Genomic DNA, 20,263 nt, shown 5'->3' with positions numbered 1-20,263 from the left:
TTTACTTTGCGTAAAGTTTGGTTACAAATACTTTTTCCTGTTTTTTTACGTTATCGGAAAATTAGACTATGGTGACACGAACCGGAATATTCATGTCATTACGTTAGCCAGTACTTGTTTTTAAATTATATTTTTACTTTCGCATTAAATACATGTAGTTAATTAGGACAGAAATCAATTTAAGTGATATAATATTTTTAATCAATTTAAAAATGTATTCGGTAATTTCCGGAAATATTACGGAAAACCACCGGATGTGTATGGCACGCTGACGAGAATAACAAGTTAGAAATGGAAGATGATGATTCAAGATCGTTTGATACAAAATACAGGGGTAGATCTGTTTCAGGTAATATTATGATTATGTTAATTAAAAACTGAACATATTGTAGATCACTGATGTGTCATTGACTGTTTTAAAAAATACTTTAGGCTACACCGTGACATCAGTATTGACTATTGTTTGCTGGTGAGTGACTGATGTCATCGCTCAGTAGAACACCGGATATGACGTCACAAAAATTGACTCCATACTGAACAGGTACCTGAGGTAGTGTGCGTCACAGTGACTTGCAGTGAACTATGTATCAGAATTATTGTGGAGTAATTAATAATCGTGCACATCAACAGAGCCCTCAAAAGTACCCGGTCTCCGGCGGCAAATCGCCGCCTGAAACAGCTTTTGCCGCGCCTACTTTTCGTAGTGACTGATTTGCGCTAACAGAGGCCATGAGAATGCATATCAGAGGTTCGATTTTTCAAATGTTTCTCGGGGAGGGCCCCCAGACCCCCCGCTTTGCCCCCTGCTATCATCACTGTTGTAGCCTGCTACTTCTTAAACTATTGAGGGTGCTGCATCAAAAGTCTCGGAAAGAGTACCGTATTTTCCCCACTATTGGGGTATTGAATTAACCACATGAACTGGGTATTGCATTAAACACTACAAACGATGTAGTGCTAGGCCTGGATTCGAACTCCAGACCATCGGGACTGTAGCCGACCACTGTATCCACTCGACCATGCAGTGGATCAACAAGTGAAACTGCATTTTAATACTTATAAATCTCATAGGGTGTATTTTGACGGAATGAACCGAATGTGTACGGAATAAAACGAAGATTTAGTCCCATGATGCCTCATTCTGTCTTCTGTGCTATATTTCTTCCAAAAGCACCCTTGTGGAAGAAATTTTATACAGAATAGTCAAAATGTCTAATTTTTCAAATGCAAAACATAGCGATACTGGATTACGAAATATAAAATTCATGTTGGTTTTACAGAACAAATTGTTTTAAAATATATTGTATATAACTATCGCTAACCCTAACCCTAACCTTAAACTAATTTCAAGAAATATTTCTTTAAAATAGAGGTGGGGAAAATACGGTACTTTTGCCAAAGTCTCGCAGGTCACAATCTTTCTAAAGCTTATGAGCACAGCGAACCAGGGACTTCACATTTACTAAGGTCGACGACAGTCACTTTTAGCACCCTTCTTTTGGGTTCATACAGAATAAATATAGCATACCTTAACGTAATTTCACTTGAAATCCATATTTCATAAAAGGTACATTTTTTTAATCCAGTGTTCTCGCTGCTCCATTTAAGCAGGGTGGCCCGCCCCGCTATTGCATTTTGCCGCCCTCCTTTTGCATTCTGCGCCCTCTTTATTTTCCAGCACCTATCTCCGCTATTTCCAAATTCACACTTCTTTCCACACAAAAAACACACTGGACATCAAAGGAAACAAGCCGCGTTGTCTACGAAAAAGCAATTGACGAAACATTTACGACAGTTATCGTACAACGTAATTTAACATTATGTTTAACAGCCTCTACTCTGTCCCATACCTGTATCCATTTGTATGTTTAATACCAATCTAATTAAAATTAGCTCCACTATTACATGTGGATCTAAAGACAGCCAGTTGGAGCTAATGTCCACCAATCAAAACCTTACTTGCAGAATCCTGCCAGTGATTTAAAAATAATTTGAAAACATTCCGAATTATCCTGAGGGTATACGACATGTTTCGTGTGAATTACGGATGCCTTAAAACATGTTTTATTTTATAAAAAAAATAATTTGTAATGTAAAACTGAAGACTGATTTAGTTTTTTAAATTTTATAAATAAATAAATAATTTTTGATGTAAAATTGAAGACTGATAACCCACCCCGTACGTATTGGTATGGTTCACTGTACTGCAGCCACTAAAATAGACTCGCCCGATATTTTTAGAATTTGTATGCTCCCAAATAACGTTATAAAAGGCGAAGTGTGATTGGTCAATATTTAAATTATTATTTACAGACGAAATGTTACCTGGACATTGGGGACTACGCAGGACTGTTAGTTTTAAATCACTGGCAGGATTCTGCAAGTAATGTTTTGATTGGTGGACATGAGCTCCAACTGGCTGTCTTTAGATCCACATGTAATAGTGGAGCTAATTTTAATTAGATTGGTTTAATACAAGCAAGAAAAGTTATATTTTATTTGAGCAATGAAAACATTTTTATTTTTTATGGATTCGGCACTCTCCGATTGAAAAAAAACCCTCACTTATTTGGTGCCAAATTTGTCAGGTGGTCATTCTGTCTTTTTTTTTCCACTAAATATCGTCTGATATTTTGTCCTCAGTTGCAGATAGAATTGGTTGTAACTGATGATTTTTGCTTTCTGTCATTTCCATCATTCTGTTTATTCAGCAGTTCTTTATCAAATATTATAAATTTTTCATTTTGGGGGGGATATCACCGCTTATAAAAACAACAGAAGTGGTAGTGTTTATCATTAAAATAATTTATCTTGGGTGCCAAATAATATATACACCGCCTTTACAAAAACGAAACTATTTCATCACAGCGATCGATTCATTCAATGAAGATGGAAATAACAAAAAATGTATCCGACATTAGGGGATCATTTTACAAACATCTTTATTGTTTTTCATATATCATGAAATTTTATTAAAGATAATAATATTATAACTTTGATCGGTTCAGCAAAACTGGAACTGCCCGTGAATGTCTGACTGATAACATTTTCGGTTCAATTAAAAGACGAGTATGCTTGTATATCGTATAAACTTTTTTGTAGGCAAAATAAGAAGTATGTTTTTTCACAAAGTCAACCAATACACAACAATATGGTAACCAAGTTCCCCCTACCCCTTTTTTTTTTTTTTTTTTGCTTTTCGTTTATTGGGTGTTTTTTTGGTGTGTTGCCGCCCGGCCGCCCTCTTTTAATTTTCACCCAGCAAGAACACTGTAATCACAAGATTAGAGGCACTGATTTCCTGTTTCAGATTTTTCCCTTTTCCGTTTCTTAATGTTAAAATTCAGTTTTTTCCGTTTCAGTATTAAACAAATTCTGTTTTTGTTTCACTCACATACACACACACTCACACCGCAATTAATTGCTGGTATAAAATAAATAAATATGCAATGCGGCAAAACATGTCAGTAGTTTGTATTTATTTTTGGTTTAAATTTAAACACGAATACGCCACGACACAGACTTCGGACAATTTCGGTTTTCTTTACGATATGCTCGGGGAAAATAATTACAAATGATCACACTATAAACCACTTCCCTTGTATAATTTATTTTGAACAAAGCCTGGCATACAGTATGCAATTACTGCATTCCTTTGTGAGATCGGAAATATGGCAATGCCGCAAATGTTAAAAATTAATAAGCAAACATAACATAATATATCTTTCACTTGAGTAAATATCGGACAATTTTAGCTCCCAGTGTTCGGTTTTTCCAGTTAAATCGCCGGGAATAAGTGAAGAAAACACGACTGGTAAAACGTCTAGATACTCTACATTAAACATTTGGCATACCGTACAAAGATACTACTGCCGTAGCATAACACAGGCAGATGTTGGTGTCCATAGTTTCTAGTTCGAAAAATAAATGTTAATTAAATTTAATCAAATGCGCTATTTAAAGTTAAATAATGTTTTTGAAAAAAATCTGAAATTTCGTTTCAGATAGGTATTTCCGCAATTCCGCGATCGCGGAAAATTAGTGCCTCTACAGTGTTCTAGCTAGGATTTTGATGGGGCAGGGCGCTAATTTAATTGTAGGGCAAATCTTATTTTGGAGGCAAGTGCTGGATATGATCGAATATTTTACATTCATAAATATCATATACCGTATTTGACCGGAAATAAGCCCAGGGGACCAAGACAACTCATTTTGAGCTTAGCATGGGGTGGGCTTATTCTCAGACAAGGGGCCAGTTTTGTTGAGAGAAAAAAAGAAGATAATAATTAAAATAAATAATAATAATTAAATGAACTAGGAAGAAAACAAAAAACGTTCAGTAGCATATCTATTAATTAGTGTTCCATTTGTTATTAATAAATAATAATTGTTTATTAATTAAATTGTGGGTTTTTTACTAGTATCTAATTATCAGAAACACACCTTCTATGTTACAATTACTTACCAGTGCTGTTTATTTACATCCAAAATTTAATGCTGAGAAGACTTAAAACAACAGCAATTAACAACAAATTCAATACTAGCATATACACACGTTTCTGACACAGGCAGCCAGCTCACACTACAAAAAATTGTCAATGTAAGGTCATTGTTCTTAGCCAATCATTGCTTAATTAGCATTAACTGCGGACCCAGTGTGGTGGTAAAAATAGACATTGGTTTTTAGTTCATACTTGGGCTTGGATACTTCAAAGAAATACTGCAGGCATGAAATTGAAAACAATGTTACACACTGTTATTGTTAGACTGCTAAATCTCACTGGTGGTAAAATATTGTGTTACATTTGTGTTTAATTATCTGCAGGAGGTATGACCTTTTAAATGAACTTTGAGCAAACTTGCAATTTCGTGTTATTTATAAGGTGACGAAGTTGGGAGTGGGCTTATTTACGAATGAGGGCCTAATTTCTTAAATGCTATCAAAACGGAGGGGGGCTTATTCAAAGACATGGGCTTATTTCCGGTCAAATACGGTATGTAGGAATATCTATGCTGGTTTTAATTTACAAAACGTTTTTGGATGGATGGGGGCAATCAATTTCTAAACCCAAATTTATTATTCTTAAATTTGGATGTTTGATGAAACAGTACATTCATCGCCGTATGCAATATTATTGTACTAATGTACTAAATATAGACACTATTAAAAAAATATCGTTCCAGCCAGTGCAACACGACTGGAATGTGCCGTGGTATGTGTTATCCTGTCTGTGGGATGGTGTATATAAATGATGAAACTAATGGAAAAAAGTAGTGGATTTTTCTCTAAGACTAAATTTTAAAATTACCAAATGTTTGACATCCAATAGCCGATTATTAATAAATCAATATCCTCTAGTGGTGTCGTTAAATAAAATCAAACTTTAACTATTAAAATGTTTTACAAAAGGTTGGATCACCTAAAAAAAATCATATTCTTTTTTTTATTATATATAGTATTTATACCATTTAATATCATGCCCAAATGTAATTTAAAATAAATAAATGAAATAATTAAAAGAAATCAAGAAATGAAAAAAAGAGAATGATTAGAAATAAATAAAAAGAAATAAAGAAATAAAATAACAAACAAGTTAAAAAACTGACAAGGATATATCTGTAACAAGTTGATCACTGCATTTAAAAATGGCTATTATTGCATGTCACGGTCTAGATAGATTTTATTAAATAGCTTTTGTAGACATGCTTTTAACAAAACACAGTTATGCCTTCATAGACCAAATAACCAGTGTTGCTAGTTTACTCTGTGCCATATTATAAAGATGCAATCAATGTGTCATTGATAAGGACTACTGACATCAGTTAAAACTATATGTATCTTGGTCTGGGTATTTGCAAAGGCAACAATTACTTTCAAAAATTTACTTAACAAAATAAATTTCGCATTTGACGTTCTGTCGAAGTTTATCATGATGGTCTACTTTCAACTAGGTGTTTGTTAGGTGGTGTGTGGTTACGTGCATGGCGGTGTGAGGATTACTTCGCATTCAAGCTTTGTAAGACAGCCTGTCCACTCGTCTGCAGTCATATCGACTAACAATAGAAACGAAAAAACATATCACGTTACTGCTGTCAGCTTTCACAACTGTGGCCAAACAATGTATTGTCAAACATTTTTTAGTTGGGAATTCAGACTCGTAACAACAATGTACACGCTTTGAGAGGAAAGCAAGATTTTTGTTTGACAATGAATTAGGGCAGGGCGCCGATAATCAGGGGTGGTGCGGAAAACAAACACGGCAGGGCGGCACAAAACGGGGGCAGGGCGCAGCTCCCCTCTATTTAATACTAGCTAGACCACTGTATTATTACAATGCTTCTCCACATTAAAATAAAAACTGGTCTACTAACCTTGACCCCTGACAAATTTCTATAACAAGCGGACAACGTTTACAGGTTGGTATTTTGTTATTTTTCATAATTCTGGACAAAATATTAATTTTAAGTTTCAAAAGATGAAAGAAATAAAAAGTACCTTTTGTCAAATATATCATATCAAAAAATTACCGTTGGATATGTTTTATTTACTGTGTACGAAGCCAAAACAAGGGTGCGATAAGTGACTGTCATCGACGACAGTCACTTTTCGCACCCTTGTTTTTGCTTTGTACACAATAAATACAGGGGACAATATTTTGAAATCTGAGGTAACCGGAAGTCGGTTCACGTGGTGTTTACCTAGGTAACCAATTGTTTGGATACGTGAATTATATTTGCATAACCTGTGGGTTAACTTACAGTGCTGTCTGGTGTATCGATGCACCTAAGCATTCAAAGATCATTTTTGGGGTGGGATATAGTCCAGTAGTAAAGCGTTCGCTTGATGTGCGGTCGGTCTGGGATCGATCCCCGTCAATGGGCCCATTGCGCTATTTCTTGCTCCAGCCAGTACGCCACGACTGGTATATCAAAGGCAGTGATATGTGTTGTCCTGTCTGTGGGATGGTACATATAAAAGATCCCATGCTGCTAATCGAAAAGAGTAGCCCATGAAGTGGCAACAGCAGGTTTCCTGTCTCAATATCTGTGTGGTCCTTAACCATATGTCTGACGCCATATGACCATAAATAAAATGTGTTTAGTGCATCGTTCAATAAAACATTCCCTTCTTCATGTTCTTCAAAGACCATTTTCTATGTGAACACTGTGAAATACTTTATAAAATGTGTCTCTCAACAATGAAACCGTGCATAATCTGAAGTAAACTACAAATTGTTCTATGTCTGTTCTAAATAAACATTTTAAAATTGTGCATAAATGTAGACACGTCCTTGTATCCAAAACGATTTGCATGTCCAATGATTTGGCGCAGTAGATGTGGATTGGTGACCCCACTATTTATAGACTGCCCATGACCCCACTTTATAGCCTATAAACGCTACAGTATTGTCCTAGGATTATTTTAACACTTCTTAGTTTTGTCTTTTTAAAAATATTACTATGAAAATTAACAATCACAAATGACCCATCTCATGATCAGTTTCGGAATCGTTTTCTTGAGTGGCACAGTACTGCAGATGCATACATGTTCATTGTCATGCATGGCTAGGATGCCTACATGGATTTTTTTCTTGGCTAGATTGTGTGGATCTTATTTCCCTTTTATTTTTTGTAACAATATGACAGTTGTGAACTGGAATGACTGTCAATTAAGGTGTACAACTTTTGTTTTGTTTGCATTTGTCTGTGTTTTCCTTCTCAGTTTTTGAAAATAAAAATAACCGAAAAAAATAATCATGTACTGTTTATTGTAATTTTAAAAATGCAGGAAAGGTTTTTTTAGATTGGTTTTAACATTCTTAATATCAATAACGCTGACCTACTTCACGTTTATATAAACTGGTTGACTAACCTTGACCCCTGTCAAATTTCTATGACAGCAAACATCGCTGTTTACAGGTCGCTATTTTTTTGTTTTCATAATTCTGGACAAAATATTAATTTTAAATTTTAAAAAGTGAAAGAAATAAAGAGTACCTTCTGTCAAATATATCAAAAATTTACTGTTGGATATGTTTGTTTTATTTATTGTGTATGAAGCCAAAACAAGGATCCGAAAAGTGACTATCATCTACCTAATTTACTTTCTCAAAGTTCTTCTCAATTTGTACCAAGGAAAAATAAAAATACCTGCATGTCATATTTTAATTTGTACCAAGGAAATAAAAAATATATGCCAGTCATATTTTACTTATATGAATTGTTTAACTTCCACTTTTAATGTTTTGCAAGCTGTATATTGATTGGTCTGACAGATCAAATGGCAGTCATTGCACTAAGGTCAAGGATATACATGTAGTTCTTTATGTGTTCAGGTCTTTCATTTGGAACGTCTCGTGCAGTTCTGTTATTGGCCTGAATGATCAAATGTTGCCTGTTTCATAGTTTGAACATTCGTTTGAGTGTTTTCTTTAGATATTGATTTATTATTTTATTACATTAAATGATTTGTGTCAAACAGTTAGTAACCTACATGTATGTACATAAGATACTATTTTGTAATGAAGTATTGTAATGCAGGGTACAATACTCTTGAGTTACCCTAGTAGTAAAACACTTGCGTGAAATTAAAAATATTAAAAGACTTACTATTAATTACATGTATCTTTTGGCAAGTAGGTTATTTTTTCAGCACCAAGCTGTCACCATGACATAAATTTCATTTTACTGATGACACATATGTATTGATGATCAAAATTGTAAGCAAATGTTTGACATGGTTTTTAAAGCAGATGATGAATAAATCAATGTACTCTAGTGGTATCATTAAACAAAACAAACTTTAGCTTCACTCTTAATACTGTGACTTACAACTAGACCATGCTTTCTCATCAAGTGAAAGTTTAGTTTAGGTATTATTTAATATAAACTTGTTATTAAACCTCAATGGGAATCATTGTTTATGGAATTAATCCACTCAGTTTAATCTCTTTCTTCACTGATGTTTTGCATATATATTTGGAGATGCAGGGCTCAAACTTATGAATTTGTCTCCCACGGCAATTTTTAAAAGAATTACCATGGGTGAAACAGCCCACCGATGGCAATTTGAACCTGCCCAAAGCAGATTTTTTTTATAAAAGTGATATTTGCAGCAAATAAACATGACTGAAAGATTATTTTACTGTATATAGACATATTTCAAATTATGTTAAATAATGTAAACCAGATATATACATTTTGCCATTGTTGAGGGGCTTTGCAGATGGCACAAAAATGCTGTTGGTTATGCTGTCTACCTAGAGCAATTTATATCTTAAAGACGGTAATTGCCGTTGGTGTGTCGTTAAGTTCGAACCCTGGAGATGGGGATTTTGATGTGTTTTAGTGCTTCAGGTTTTTATTGTTTATTTAGATGAGGCTCATGGCTCTATGGATGAGACAGAAACGTATACCCAGCTGAAATCAAAGCCAGGCTCTCATCATGATCAGGGAAGCAACACCCGATCATTCATCATCGTGGGAGTGATATTTCTTGTGTCACTTATAGCACTAGGACTGGTGTACCTCAACTTTCCCCATCTAGACGAGTGAGTAACAGAATTGTATAATCTACATGTAGATGTCGGTGGTCACTTTTAATGGTTTAACATTGAATTTCTTGTTAAAAAGAAACCTATTACTATTAGTACATGTATTCAATTGTGAATACTGTACATTATCACTTATTAGTCAATCTTGGCTACAAGTCGAGTCCATAATTTCAAGCCCTGAAAAGATCAGTTTTGTATTGATCTCTTTATAATTCGACCAATGAGAAAACAACCTTAAAATATTGAGAATCACGAATGGCTAATATGTGCGATATTTAAAATAGAGATAATTATTTTTGGAATATAAGCTTTGAACATTGGTAGATTCCCATGTCCTGTAAAGTCTAGCATTAAAAGAAAATATGTCATTAGTGGATGACTAAGACTAATTTACCGTATAAGTTATTGAAAGCATGTTGGTCATACAAATACTATTGAGTTTCTGTTTTATTTATTGCAGGAATGAAGTTCAGTATATCAGGTTGCCCAAGAATATTGAAGATGCTAAGAATCTGGGAAGGGTGTTGTCAAGTTACAAGGAAAAATATTTCTATCAGCTTTTAGGAGGATATTTTATCACTTACATATTGTATCCTTTTTACTACTTAAAATATATTAAATATGAAACAGTTAAATATTTAACTTTAATTCAAACTGTTCTTTGAAAAATGGAGGTGTGTTGGGGTTTGTAACCCACATAACTATTTCATTGGTTGATGTGAAAGTAAATTATTTTTTATGTGGTGGTAATATACCCTGCTGAATATGAAACTGTATATATAAAAGTATGAGGACTGTAACTTTGATATTTGCCACCTTCCATGAAGATTTTTGGCCCATAGGTGAACTATTGTTAAAATAGCAACAGATTCAAAATTATAAGTAAAAACAATGCAATACACATTGCTCTTATTGCTCTCCTGTTTGTTGTGTCATTTTTATAATACATGTATATGTGTATTTAAACATTTAAATTTATATATCCATGAACATTTTAATATTAATTTTTGTTCTCATATCTTTACTTATTCTTTTAATAGATTGCTCCTATGTGATACAATTTTCCTTAATTTATATTCAGTTTGCAATCTTTTGCAATCCCTGGTTCTATATTTCTCAGCATTATCTCAGGGTTTTTGTATCCAAACTATGTAGCATTGTTTCTTGTATGCTTGGTAAGTATTTCTTTTAGTGGTCAATTTATTCCTAATGTTTAAAATGAAGTTAAAGGTCATTAATAGTATCAGTTGCTAATTAATATCAACAGGACACTTTAACAGAGTAGAGGTCACATAATTTAGTTGTTACTTTATGTTATTAAAATGAAAGAAACAAATACTAGTGTACATATGAAGGGTCCATGGGAATGACCTGTGATGTCACATTTTTAGTAAGATGATATTGTTTAATTTTAACATTTACAAGTCTGCACTCATGGAATATTTATGCCTAAGAAAGCATAGTTTACAAACTACTTTTAATGGCCTACCATAATCATAGGTTTTTAATTTAGTGTGTCATTGTTATCTTGGCATACACGACCGTTATAATACCGACTATCTGTTTGGACATCATAGGTTGTTCCCGTGGACCCTTCATATTTATGTACATGTATAATTTTATAAAACATCACCATAAACATATTGTTTTAGTATTCATGAATTACAAGATTTGTGCAGTTAACACTTAGTTTGGTATGTTTATAGACTGACCTGTGTGTGTGTGTGTGCTCATGTCTGTGTTAGACAGAGATGGGGTGGGTGGAGAGTTAGGCTAGCTCTGGGTAAGAGAACATTTAGCCAAATCATCTCTTTAAGCTTTAAAAATTGTAAAAACCCGGTTACTTTCTAATAAAATAGCAATTATTGTATGAACTTTATTTACCAAATTAAAATAAAATTTGCAAATTGTTTTTTAAAATTCACAATTGGCGAACTTGGCGAGTGCCATCACTAGCCCTGACTGAGTAAGTATTTCATTTACACAGCACCTGAAATTCATAATGGCTATCAGCAGTATAACCATAAAAAGTTTTTACTACAAAATGTTTTCACTACAGCAGTGATTATCATCATTGAATATTTACTTTGTTATAAATTTGTATAAAATTTCCATCACAAGATAATATAAATTTGAAGGTCTGTGTACCAGTATGTATGTACACCCATTTCGTATTTATCTTTCAGTGTTCTGCATTAGGTGCTTCTATCTGTTATTTATTATCCTTCCTGGTTGGAAGACGCCTCGTCAAAAAGTATATACCTGACAGAGTCGCAAAATGGCAGATGCATGTAAGTTTGATATTATTGTTAAAATTTTGCTTCTTTCAGGTTGAAGTTTTTTCAAGAAGTGGCAATTTGTTTGGCTAATAATTTACATTATTAAAAATATGCATTTAATTATCTACTTTTTCTAATATCTAAAGAAACAGTCCAGTAATTACTTTTTTTATTGTTTAAGCTTACAATAACCGAAAACAAAGCAAATTGGAGCATTATTTTCAATAGCCTTAGTGTTTGCTCATCCCAGCAAGTGTTTTATGCAGTGGTTAAGATGAAAAAGTATTAGCAATTTGGTGAATTGAATTAGTAAATCTGTAGCTGTGGTTGGTGTATTACTATTATCTGAGGCTGTGTTATGTGTTTTGCTGTCCCATCTGTCAGATTATGCATATAAAATGCGGGGTGTTTTTAATAGTTTTTTGCTAAAGAGTTTATTCCATTAAAAAAAAGTGCCGCATTTACATTTGCTTTATACTCATGTCTTGATCATGATGAGTAATATTGTAAGTACCAAATATTTGTAACAAAACTTTATACAATTGCAATCTAGTATTAAAAGTATACACTGTTTAGTTGGAAGTAAATGGATACCTATAACAAAAAAGAGGGGAGTGGTTTCTAGGTCCTTTTTTTTCTTTTCTTTTTTGTAATTATAAAAAAATTATTAAACCAACAAAGTTAGAATAATGATTGTTATTATAATTGTAAAAATTCCACATTTATCTGTGAAGCGTTCATCATTTTCTGAATAAATATATTTTTCACCATTTTTGTAAAATTCTATTCTGTCAACAAAATTTGCATATTTTTAAAATGTTGCATCTACTACCGTAGTAGCCATCAAACCCCTATAGTTTAAATCAAATGTGTTGAGGTTTCATAATCATTTTGTGTGCTTTCCCTTCTTATAGCACCACACAACTAAATAGCTGTATTGCTTAACATTAATGTCCTTCTCGAGATATAATGATTAATTATTACTTCTTTTCTTGCAGGTTGAAAACCACAGAGAACATTTGCTCAATTACATTGTCTTTCTGCGAATCACACCGTTTCTACCAAACTGGTTTATTAACATTACATCCCCAGTTATAAATGTTCCTTTATCAACATTTTTCATTGGAACATTTATAGGTTTGTATTAATAATGATTTAAAATAACTTAGTAAAATTTGTATATGAAAGCTAAAATTTTAAAATATTATTTCAGTTAGATCCATTCATCTGTTTATTTGTTATAATATTTTTCTAGACTTAAAACTGTAATTCAGTTTAGCCCTCCAATATAGTGGAATTATAATGGCTTCTCATTGATATTTTAAAATTTATAGTGGAAATACATTTGTGTTGCTTGTTTTAAACTTATAGTGAAAGAACTACTATTGACTGGTTGTTCAATATTCATAATGGTAGTATATCTATTTCTAATTGGTTGTTCAAGATGTATGGTGGAAGTACAGCTACATGTACTTCTAACTGGTTTTAACTTATAATGGAAATTCAACTATTTCTGACTGGTTGTTTAAATTTTGTTATGTACCATTATTAATGAAGGAAAATTTTGACTGCTGTTTGAGCGAATATTGTAATTATTCCTTGAGAAAAAAAGAGAAAATGTTCTAAGCTTTCTTGTCTTGTGTTTAGGTGTTGCGCCACCCTCGTTTGTTGCAATCCAAGCTGGGACCACTTTGTATCAACTGACATCATCAGGAGATGCTGTGTCATGGACGTCCATGTTGATACTGGGCATACTTGCAATTCTCTCCCTTCTACCAGTGATCTTCAAAAAGAAGTTACAGAAGAAGTTCGATTGACCAGAACTTATTGTCTAGTTGTTGTAAATTAGTAAATGTTTGTCTAGATAACTTTAAATACATAAGTTGAGGTATCATACCACTATTACTCTTTTGCCATGCATAGTTTCCAGTAATATGTAGAGAATGCAATACATATCTATATTTATTTGGAATGTAATGAACAATTGTGGTCTTTGTATTGTTCACTTTACCTGTAAACACAGACAAGCTGGTGATATTTTTTGAAAAAAAACAACCTTTTTCTTCTTATTTATTTATTGTTACTACCTGATGAATACAATCAGTCTTGGCTCACTTTTTGTTTCTTCTCTCTGTTTTTTTCTTCTTGTTTTTCTTTTTTTGTTTAGACACAGTGTCTTCTTCTTTTTTATGGATATGAAATATGCCCCAAATGATTGCATAGATAGTTATTTTCAATGAGAAAATGGGTGTTGATTACCGTAAGAGTGTTAAAATGTGTTAAGAATATTAATGTGTAGCTGATTAGCAAGTTCCTGATTGTACAGGATCTCTGCTGTATGGATAATGCTTATGAGTAGTCCTTTGTTTTCCTCTCACCTTTTTTGAAATGAAAAGGCAAGGTGTAGGTATTATTTTTCGAGCAACGGTAAAACCGCCATCTTTTGCATTTATGTCAACGTTTCACGTTTAGCTCCATTTCTGATAAATTACAAGTCCTCCATCAGTGAATCTTGGTTTATAGTTAAATCTATGAATGGTCATCTCAATGCATTTAAACTATTTTGAATTTTGTTAAATTAAAATTTTAATTGAATTGTTTTAATTGACTTTGTTTTCAAGTTTATTTTTTGTTTAATTTGTTTATATGAATTGAGATGGACATCTATGGATGGTTTTAAGTGTTGTAGTGTTGTACAAAATATTGACATGGTCTAAGCCAATAGCTAACAGATTTTTATAAAATGTTCTTGGGTTCAGTTTTGTGGATGAATTGTAGACTGATTAGTAATTTTAATTCTGAAAGTTAACGCCGTGGAAAGACAGCATTTGCATTTATTCATCCTCTCGTAATGAGACATTGAGGGAATATAGCATTTTGCCAATTTCATTTCTGATTTCGCCTCTTTGTGTCAACGGTCAAGGTTTTAAAAAAAAATCACGACACCACCACTCTTCTCACTTCATTTCTCATCCAATTTCCATGAAACTTGACATATAGGAATAGAATCGTCGTATCTTGAACAAGTTTGCATTTCACCATTCAAAGGTCAATGTCTAGAAATTACATCTACCAGCAGTTTTCAGGATTATTGTCAAACTGGGAGGATTTTTACAACATTTCCAATACCTGGTGTTTATGTTTGATTTTACTAAAACAAATTAATTAAAACATCAAATTACAGTGGCTTTATGTTCAAGTGGATCATATTAAACCATCAGTGGTCGAAATACTCCCATCCCAACCAGTTTTTGCCAGTCAGCGTCACCACATGCTGTGATAATATTTTGCCTGTTGGACCGGCAATTACTTTACGTTTAAATTCACACTTCAGTTTTAGTTTCAGTCAATCATCTTTCCTTCTGCAGAATTTGTAGTTTACCGGACAGAATATCTGGCAGGAATGTTAGCCAATTTCGACCCCTGAACCATCCATAATAAGATCTGTATCAATATTTAAAATATTCTGGAAGTGTATTAATACTACTATTTATGAGGATTTTAATTTTTTCAATATATCTGTACTTGTCATATAGTATTTCAGGGTATGTAAGTTTTTTAATATCTGTTTTCCCATTTGTTTCTTTAGATTAGAGCACCAGTTTAGTATAATCATGTTGTAATTGTATACGCGGCATTTATATGCTTTTTTGTTTGACACTTGGCAGCCAATGTGTTTGTTCGAGCTGGTGTTTTACACAGTCATTCATTGTTTAATCATGTCCTACTTATACAGTGAATCACCCCTAAACCAGACACCCTCATGACCAAGTAAAATGTCCGGTTATAAGGAGTATCTGGTTTAAAGAGGTTATCTTCTGTACTGATATTTAAAAAGGGACCATAAAAAATGTCCCATTTAAAAATAATTCCAGTTTACAGAGGGTCCGGTCTTGAGAGATTTCACTGTATTTAAAGTTCTTTGACATACATGAGATACCTTTGACATATTTGTGATGTAAATTACTTTTTATAAACCAATCTTTGAATACACCCATATTTGATGGGTCATATTATCATATGGTGTTTGTACGTCCATTCGTCCGTCTGTTAACTTTTCTTGTTTGGTGAATATCATCCTTGTTAATTCTTATAAAATCATCAAATCTTGCATGCAAGTACAATTTGGGATGGCGGTTTGTCTTGGACTATAACTAGATCTCCAAAATGTACTTTTCACGGATTACTACACACTAAAGGAAATTTTGTGTCTGGGCCATATATCTTCCTTACCAATGCATAAAAGATTGTACAATTAGGGAGGATAGTATGCTATGTACCATAATTAGGTCACAGTGACCTACTTGTCATATATTAGGCTACTGCGCATTAAAGGAAATCCTTGCCCAGGCCATATTTTTGTTATCAATTATATGTGATCATCAAACCTTGCATGCAAGTACAACTTGGGATGGCAGCATGTCCCATTCCATAACTAGGTCACCATGACCTACTTTTCACTGATTACCGTTCATTAAAGAAAATACTTGCCTGGGCCACGTCTTGTTTATCAATTTACAGTTGAATAGAGTAAAACCATGTTTAAAAACCATATTGTTGTACATTTTGTTTTCGCATGTCTTAACTGGTACTATAAAAATTAATTCAAAATAAAGTAATGTATATTATTGCACAAATTTCACAAATTTATAATCGATTCATTAATATTTGTGGTTCTCTATCAAACTCCTGACAGGTCTATCATGTACGTCACTGTACTCTTTTGGTTTCTAGTCAAAATGTGGTCTTTTAAAAGAGACTGTTTAAATGCATTTTTTGTTTAGAACATGGGCCGAATTTACGAAGCCTGTTTTTCTTAAAAGCAGGTGTTTAAGCATTGTAAATTCATGTAGTTACACATGTGTAAGAGATAAACAGGCTTTGTAAATTTGGCCTGATGTTTCTAGTCCTAATGTCTGTGGTAGTGCAAACTCGATAAACAATCGAGGGACCCACAACTGACCAATTTCTATTAAATATTTGACTGGTTCAAGGGTTTAGTGAATATACACTTGCATAAACACTGACTTGATTGAAACGTATTTTAGTACTTAAAATGAAAAACAAATGGATTAAGCATAAGTTTTCCATCTCACTAAGCCTTTTTCATTAGAGCTTTTCACCATCCCTGGTGTGTAAGATAAAAGATAAGTTACAAATGAAAGCTCAATTTCAAATGACTCAAATCATTGAGATATTTTGATATCCAAATTTTTGAGAATTGGAAATTCATACTAATTTTAGTGACCTCTTGTGGCGAAATTTAAATATTTAGTGCAATACACATAGTCCACCACCATTTTGTGTGTGAATGTTTCGTCGTCGTCAAATTGTCTTTCAGCCAGTTTTGTTTGTGAATAATAGATCTATATTTATCAGTACTTGCTAGATGCAGCTTTTGTTTGATATTATTGCTGTCGGCATTCCTTTTGTTTATGATTCACTGTATATTATGAGCTTTTAAAATATTCTGCAATATTCCAGTTGGTACCATTCCCTTTTGTTTGATTTATCCGTCTGTCATGGCTTCTTGATTTACCCATGTATACAGTCATTACTGTGACATTATCTTTTTATGTGAGCACATTTTGCATACCTTTCAAGTATGAGGTTTACCCAGCCAGTAGTCCACTTAGCCGTGTTTTGCTTTTCATGTAGACTAGCTAGAGCAAGTAGTATTTAACTAATAAATTTGTGAAGATATGAGCCACTTTTGTACAAAGGTATCTGTTATTCCAAAATTTGTAAATTTTCTAAAACAAGGATTTTTTGTGGCGACGATCGAAAATATGTATTATTTAATGGAATTTGTTTTTAAATTAATACCTTTATCTAAATTTAATACACTGTTGTAACAAATGTTTCTTTTATAAGTTATGATTAATAAATTCGGATAGCAAAGTACATAGTAGTTTTAAATTATAGCTTTCAAGTATTACTCCGAGTTTAAAAAAAAAAAAATTGTGAGGGGTTTTTTTGCTGGGTTTTTTTTAAATTATTATTATTATTATTGTTTTTTAACAAGTAAAATTGTCTATCAATGTAGATAGCGATTTATACACAGTTATTATTATATCAACACATTAATTGTAGTTTAGGTATATATTACCCTAGAAGGTTTTTTGTTTTGTTATTTTGTTAATACATTTTTACAAGTAATTTTAAACCTAAAGCAAAAGAAAAAGTATATTAATGCTAAAGCATATTTTCAGTTTGTGGATTTGCGGTAACTCAAATTCATTGTGTTATTTTTTAATCATTAGGGTTCATCATAAAAATTTATTTTGTTGTTTGTATGATATCCATTTTGAGACTTTGAAACAGAATTAATTAGCTTTTATTGTGGGGAATACTTTGAAGGCAACAGAAATTATATGTGGTTATTTATAAGCCAAATGTGTGTGTTCATATTAAATAAACCATGTGACAAATCAATTTTGTTTTAATAACCTATAATAAAATTGGTAGTACACAGTTATAAACAATCATTGTTTCAGTTACTATGGCAATGCTGTCATGTAAGAAAACCAGTCAATTGAAATAAAAGTTCTATCTTTGATATATTGTACATGTATAAACTATAACGGTTGTTTGTAACTGACAGTTTAATAGTTTAATTTCGTTTTTGTAGAACAATGGAAGTTTAGTTATTTTTTAGTTGTTGGTTGGGTGGGGTTTTTTTTGGTTTTTTGATAAATATTTTTTAGTGTTTTCTGTAGCTTTAATACATACCTGTTTCATATAAATGTGTTGGTATGAACATTTCCAATGGTAACAATATTTGTTACTTGCAATTGTTTGCTATATGTTGATGTTGTGTAACTTTCCATCACTGATGGTGTGAACATATTTATTGGCAACTTGTTTCCTAGACATACATCAGTGTGATTGTACAGTTATTTCTTTTGGCACGTTATCTGTTGTGTAACCTTTCACCCATCATACAAAAACGTTGCGATTGATGGGAACATTTTTATAGGCAACTTAGGGTTTTTGTGAGGGGTTTTTTTGTATAGCCATATGTTATTTTGTTCATATGGACAATGCTTTTAAATACAGTAGTTTTACACTATTTTGACATTGGGAAACTTTGTGGCTTTTCATGTTTTAAAACCATACTGTTGTAATATTGTATCATTTAAGTACATTTTCATATTATAATACCACAATAATACGTGTTTTCACATGATATAACTGGTACTGACCAGCTGTAGGTCATAGTGAAAAGTGTCATTTTTGGTGTCAAAATGTTATATTTGAGTTACTAACGTCCAATATTCAAAAGAAAAATGTAAAACATTTTTAATTTATAGTACCCAGTAGGTTTTATATTTCTCATCAGCAGATTGTACTCGGTCCTAAGAAATGTTTTTCAATGCGATATTTATTGACACAGTAATTACATAGCATGACAATCATATTACTAGTATGCATTTTTTAATGCAGAACCTATGGGGAGACTGATTAAATATTGTATGTTTAGTTTACATTTCAGTCATAAAGATCTCATGACATCGTTCAAGGTCCACTAGTCACGAATTGTGACAGGTGTTGTCGTGCACATAGTCACTTCTTGTAATGTGGAAAGATTTTTTTGTAAAGATTTTTTTATTTATTTTCTTATATTATTTTGTAATATAATGAAACCTGTCTAAACCGGACCCTGAACTAACCGAAATCCTGTCATAACGGGCAAACTTCATGATACCGAATTTTCTAAATTCTAAAATGTCACATTCTAAACACCTGATCCTGTCTAAATCGGATAAATATTAGGTCCCCAGCATACTAGTAATTGGGTTTTGATAGGTTTCACTATACATTTGTGCAATTTGTAAAATGGAACTACCACTCATAAAGATATGACCAGAGGAGGTCATGTGATTAAAATGAGACTAAAATATGAAATATATTCGTAATATATATACTCATTATTACCACAACACCCGCATTTTATTTTTACATGATAAAATGTGCCTTCTTAAGTACTGCCTTGTAGATGTCTCATTAATTACATTACATATTGTTGCTAATGTCTCTGTTGTGGATTCTGCAAGGCTCAATGTCTCTGTTGTGGATTCTGCAAGGCTCAATGGGTAGGTGTAAACCACTTGCACCAACCAGTGATCCATAACTGGTTCAACAAAGGCCATGGTTTGTGCTATCCTGCCTGTGGGAAGCACAAATGAGGGATCCCTTGCTGCTGATCGGAGGGAGTAGCCCATGAAGTGGCAACAGCGGGTTTCCTCTCAAAATCTGTGTTATCCTTGGCCATATGTCTGATGCCATATAACCGTAAATAAAATGTGTTGAGTGTGTTGTTAAATAAAACATTTCTTTCTTTCTGTTGTGGATGGGAAGATAGTTCTGTGTGATCTTAATACCAGTAAGTAATCGTCAACAGATTTCAGGATTCGTGTGCAGGAAGGT

General features: G+C 32.8%; 1 protein-coding gene across 1 annotated transcript; it reads left to right on the top strand.

The window, feature by feature from the left end:
* The first annotated feature begins 269 nt into the window (after nucleotides 1–269).
* Nucleotides 270–20,005, top strand: LOC121381106 (transmembrane protein 41B-like). The gene is made up of 7 exons (XM_041510224.1): nucleotides 270–349; nucleotides 9,377–9,551; nucleotides 10,015–10,143; nucleotides 10,636–10,729; nucleotides 11,741–11,845; nucleotides 12,832–12,970; nucleotides 13,481–20,005. The coding sequence occupies exons 1-7, from the start codon at nucleotides 292–294 to the stop codon at nucleotides 13,648–13,650; spliced, it is 870 nt and encodes a 289-aa protein (XP_041366158.1). The 5' UTR covers nucleotides 270–291; the 3' UTR covers nucleotides 13,651–20,005.
* Nucleotides 20,006–20,263: the final 258 nt, after the last annotated feature.

Source organism: Gigantopelta aegis, chromosome 9 (genome assembly GCF_016097555.1).
Source record: "Gigantopelta aegis isolate Gae_Host chromosome 9, Gae_host_genome, whole genome shotgun sequence".
NCBI classification, from domain to species: domain Eukaryota; kingdom Metazoa; phylum Mollusca; class Gastropoda; order Neomphalida; family Peltospiridae; genus Gigantopelta; species Gigantopelta aegis.
Note: the sequence above shows the minus strand (reverse complement) of the source record. Positions and strands in the feature narration are given on the sequence as shown.